At 48.8% G+C, this 4640-nt stretch overlaps 1 protein-coding gene across 1 annotated transcript; it reads left to right on the top strand.

Annotated features, from left to right (window-relative positions):
* The first annotated feature begins 1011 nt into the window (after nucleotides 1-1011).
* GPHB5 (glycoprotein hormone subunit beta 5) lies at nucleotides 1012-4195 on the top strand. The gene is made up of 2 exons (XM_065404389.1): nucleotides 1012-1245; nucleotides 4007-4195. The coding sequence occupies exons 1-2, from the start codon at nucleotides 1012-1014 to the stop codon at nucleotides 4193-4195; spliced, it is 423 nt and encodes a 140-aa protein (XP_065260461.1).
* Nucleotides 4196-4640: the final 445 nt, after the last annotated feature.

Genomic DNA, 4640 nt, shown 5'->3' with positions numbered 1-4640 from the left:
ATAGAAATTTGGTTAGTGGAAGTTGCCTACAAGATGTGCTGAATCAAGGCATCTTTCAGGTACCTTGGCCCTGCCCTCCCTTGTCTAGCAACAGTCACTTTTTGGGCTGCATTGGCAGGTTAGCTGCCCTGACCAGCTCTGTCTCCTGGCAAAGTGTGTGGGTGGCAGGTGGCATGTGTTGCTGCATCTCTGTCTGCCTGGGCTGCAGCCCCCAGGGAGTGAATTAAGCGTTTACATTCTGGAGAACAAATATGTGTGCAAAATATTCAGGGTATTCTTAGCAACAGGTATACTGTGGTAGTGCACTCCCTCCCATCAGGATCAGGGTTTACAATCTGAAGACAAATGAAACATAGGAATGAGGGGTGGGGAGAGAAGACAACTGTTATAGACAAAGGTGTGTTTGCAATTGCCCCCGGCTAATTTATTTTAGAGTAAATCCCAACTGTCCCTGATGCCATTATGAATTGGCTGTTGTTAAAAAATAAGCATTTCAGCAGAGGTGAGCCTCGAGGAGGAGACCCTGGCTGTTCGGCTCAGCCTGTTTCCTTGTTCCTGGCAGGGCTGTTCAGTGAGCCTGTGACACCGGGTTCCCTCCCTCCCGCCTGCCTCTCTCTCTCCACTCCATCCTATTCCCAGTGAAGCTGGAGCACTGCCTTGCCTGCTGCTCTGCAAAATTCGCTGTGCTCAGGGGTGGGGAAACCAGTGGCCCACCGGGCTCGATAAACCCCACAGCTAAAGCTTATGAGTTTAATCCCAGAAGTTATAGCAAACCCAGCCACTGCCCTGCATTACCTAGCAGCACTGCCTGGGTTGTACAGAGAAAGGAATAAGGGGATGTCATCTTCTCATTCCTCCTCACTACTGGATGCATAAAGGAAATGGGTGGCTAAGAGGGGATGGTGCCATCTCCTCCCCTTCCCTTCCTAATCTCAGCACTGCAGATACAGTACACACGCCCAGGACTAAGGGTGCTAGCTCCTCGGGGCTGAGCATGTCTCACAGCTCGCTATGTGTCTCCTTTTTACCTTGGGGTGCAGCATGAAGCTCCGGCACGTGGTCCTGGGCTCCCTGCCTCTCCTGATACTGGCTGGCTGTGTCAGTGCACTCAAAGCCTCCAACATCAACCTGCGCACCTTCATTGGCTGCGCTGTGCGTGAGTTCACCTTCCTGGCTAGGAAACCTGGCTGCAAGGGGATGCGCATCACCACGGACGCCTGCTGGGGGCGCTGCGAGACTTGGGAGGTGAGCAATCCCTGAGGGGCACCTTGGGGGACAGAGGTGGCCTAAGGAGCTAGCTCTAAGCCAGTGGTTCTCAACCTACGTACCATTGTGGGCTGCATGTGCAGCTCTCTGTGTTATGTGGGTCGCATCCATACAATATATATACTACCTGTACGGGGCCTGAGGATGTCACATGGGCCGCAGCTGTGTGCTGATTGGGCCACAAGCGGGCCGCGGGTTGAGAACCACTGCTCTAAAGAGCACCAGTGTTGGTGTCGCTTTATTTTTTTCAAATGGAGATTGGCAAGTGGTGCAGGAAGCAGCTTATGATTATTCCCTTAGCACCAGGGAGGCTGGTCTTGTGGTGAAGCCCCTGACCTAAGACTCAGGAGATCCGCATTCGACTCCTGGCTCTGCCACGGACTTCCTGTATGGCCGCGGGCTAGTTGCTTAATCTAGCTCTGCCTTGGTTCCCTGACTCTAAAACGAGGATATTTCCTTTCTCTCCGCAGCTAAATCACACTTAGATTGTCAGTTCTTTGGGGCAGGGACTGTCTTTACTATGTATTTGTACAGCACCTACCACGATGGGACCCTGATCTCAACTGGGGCCCTGATGCACTATCGTAATACAAACAATAAATAACCACAATGACAAGACCGTGCTTGGAAGTCAACAAGCCAGCATGAAGGCAGGGCCCCTGGTCTGGTGAATGATGGTCAAAATACAAGTGCCAGTGACTGACAAATTTGCCTTGAGTTATTCATTTGAACCATTGTTCAAGAGAAACACCCACATCATGTGGTAATATTTATAAAGTGCTTACGTAATACTCTCATTATGCAATTTGAAAGCCTCTTACGGCTTAAACACTTAGGGGAAAGAGCCCTGTATGACTTTACCGAAAGAAAATTCCTTTGAGATTAAAATGCGGCCCTTAATTCATGGGTAATATATTTTGTTCCAAACAGCAAATCCCAAACAGAATGTCTTTCTAATTTGGTCCCATTTAAATTGCAGCCCAGGATGAAAATGAGGTAGTTCTGTTCTGGATGGAGGCGTGGGGGTGAGTGGGTGAGAGAGCAAGTCTACACACATTAGAGATCAAACTCATGACTCATTTTAGCTTGCTGTAATGTAAACATTTAATGGGCTGGATCCGTATGTCTTTATTCAGGGAAAATCCCATTAATGTCAGTGGGGTTTTGCTGAGTAAAGCCGAGGGACTCATTCTGCTGATAACCGACTGGGAGAAGTTTTTGAGTTTTGGTTCAGACTTTCCTACTCCTTCTTTTATTGCCTGGGAGCGAGGAGGCTGGGCCGCTGTTTGCTACCCTTCCCCTGTGGAATAAACTGGGGGAGGGGGGGTTCCACCTCCATAACCTAAGGAGCCTTTGAAAGCCACATGCATCTTGTCACCTTGCTCCACCAGCTCCCACTGCTCCTTGGAGAGCTACAGATGTTGCAGAGGCCCTTACCTGACTGCAGCTGCCGCTGGAGCAGAGTTAAGCTAAATTTATAAAGTTTTTGGCCCTCCTGTTCCTAGAGAGTCCCCGGATGTATTGTATGGGGGACTTAATAACATGAGGGACTTCTGAAGCACATGGTGTCTGTGATCAGTCTGCCCGGACACCTGGGACTCCCGTAAAGAGCACGGCAAGCCCTTTCCGCATCACAGAGGGGAAACAAACACAAATTAAACTATCCCTATGCTGTACTCACTTGTGCTGCTTCCCCCTGCAAGTTGGAGGGGGCAGGAGAATCCAAAGGAGTCCAGTTGGCTCCTTCGTATCCCTCTGCCCTCCATCCTGCCCCACCCACTCTTTCAAACTTCTCGTGAGGAGAAAAGTGGGATCATGCTGCAGAGGCATAACTTCCCATCCACGGGCACAGGCTGCCCTCCCCCTGCAAGCTGCAGCTGTGCTGAGTGCAGGGAGCTCTGGTCAGACCACGGCAGCCCATCCCAACACTGGAACGGATCAGAAAATGGGGTGCTTTTTTTTTTTTTTTTTTTTTTTTTTTACAAAAAGTTTAGACTTTTCAGTGAAAGTCAAAACCACAATTTTTTTGGCCCAAAACTGAAAAATAAATCTCACGGGTGTTGTCCTACAGGTACCTCATGCTTTGTTCTCCCTTGTGGGCTGGGCCAGACTACACCTCCCATGATGCACTGTGGTTTCCCCTTTTTGCTGAGCCTCAGTAGTGCATCATGGGAGTCCCATTGCTGCAGTGCTTCAGGGACTCTATAGGCTGGCTGGGGAGCCTGGCCCATAGAGGAGACTGCAGCATCCAGACTACAACTCCTCCCACGCAGCATTGTGGTGGCATTTATGAATATTTTTTTGTTTTCAGGTGTTTGGGTTTTTTGACAAAACGTCACAATTTTCCACAGAAAGCAGCATCACTTTTTGTGCAATGTTTCATGTAGCTGAAACCCCAATTTTCTCTTTTTAAAAAAAAAAATCAGTTTTGAGAGAAAAGGTTTTGACCAGCCTTAGCCAGCATCTTCCATTTCAAAAGAATTCTCAGGGAAATGGTCATAAGCCAAAAGGGAAATAGTCTAGTGGGACCCATACAGCAATCAGCTAAGAATTATTTCTAGACAGTCTCTTTATGGGCCTGCAAACCAATTGTCCCTACTTTTGTGATTAATACCAGGGAAGCAACTGGGACTTTGGGGGTTGCAGGATCTAGCCCCAGTGCTATTCGTGCCTGCTCAAAGCTGTCCTGAATTCCTCTTGCCTTTGTCTGATGTCAGCGTTTCCCCCTCCCACCTAACAGAAGCCTGTGCTGGATCCCCCGTACGTCGACGCGCACCATCGAGTCTGCACCTACAATGAGACTAAGCTGGTTACGGTGAAGCTGCCGAATTGTGCTGGTGCTGTGGACCCTTCCTACACATACCCTATGGCCATACGGTGTGACTGCGGGGTCTGTTCTACTGCAACTACTGAATGTGAGACTGTCTGAGTCCCCCGCCCCATGCTGGATAGCTGCTCTAGGCATTTGGGGCCAAACTCTGTCCTGATGTACACCCAGTGTAACTGCAGGATTGCGGGTGGTGTAAATCAGCATGGAATTAGCATGGCTCTAATGCTTCTTCACTGACCCTTCTGTACAGTAGAGGCATAAGCTTCTCCTAGCTGCCAGTTGTTTAACGATCTAGTTGACTCAATAAAGTAATAAGGAGCCTCACAGCAACATATCAGACGGAAAGTACTGATACAACTTGCTCTAGCCACAGGCATTTCACAGTGTGAACTTGCCTTATGCATAAAGGGCACATTTAATTAGAAGTCATAGACACGTTGAAATTGACAAGAAGAGCATTAAGGGCTTAGTAACAATGAATTTGTACATTTCAGGTTTTATTTCTCCCAACCCTGAGCCCTGAATGCAAGCATACTCAGCAGAA

This window comes from Emys orbicularis, chromosome 4 (assembly GCF_028017835.1).
Source record: "Emys orbicularis isolate rEmyOrb1 chromosome 4, rEmyOrb1.hap1, whole genome shotgun sequence".
In the NCBI taxonomy this organism is placed as follows: domain Eukaryota; kingdom Metazoa; phylum Chordata; order Testudines; family Emydidae; genus Emys; species Emys orbicularis.
The sequence above is the reverse complement of the archived record's forward strand: the minus strand, read 5'-3'. Positions and strand labels throughout refer to the sequence as shown.

Bases quoted from the DNA above. Each gene is read 5' to 3' on its own strand.
- GPHB5 (XM_065404389.1), top strand. From the start codon at position 1,012: ATGTGTCTCCTTTTTACCTTGGGGTGCAGCATGAAGCTCCGGCACGTG. The intron at 1,246-4,006 runs GTGAGCAATCCC...CCCACCTAACAG, and splicing joins GGCGCTGCGAGACTTGGGAG to AAGCCTGTGCTGGATCCCCC.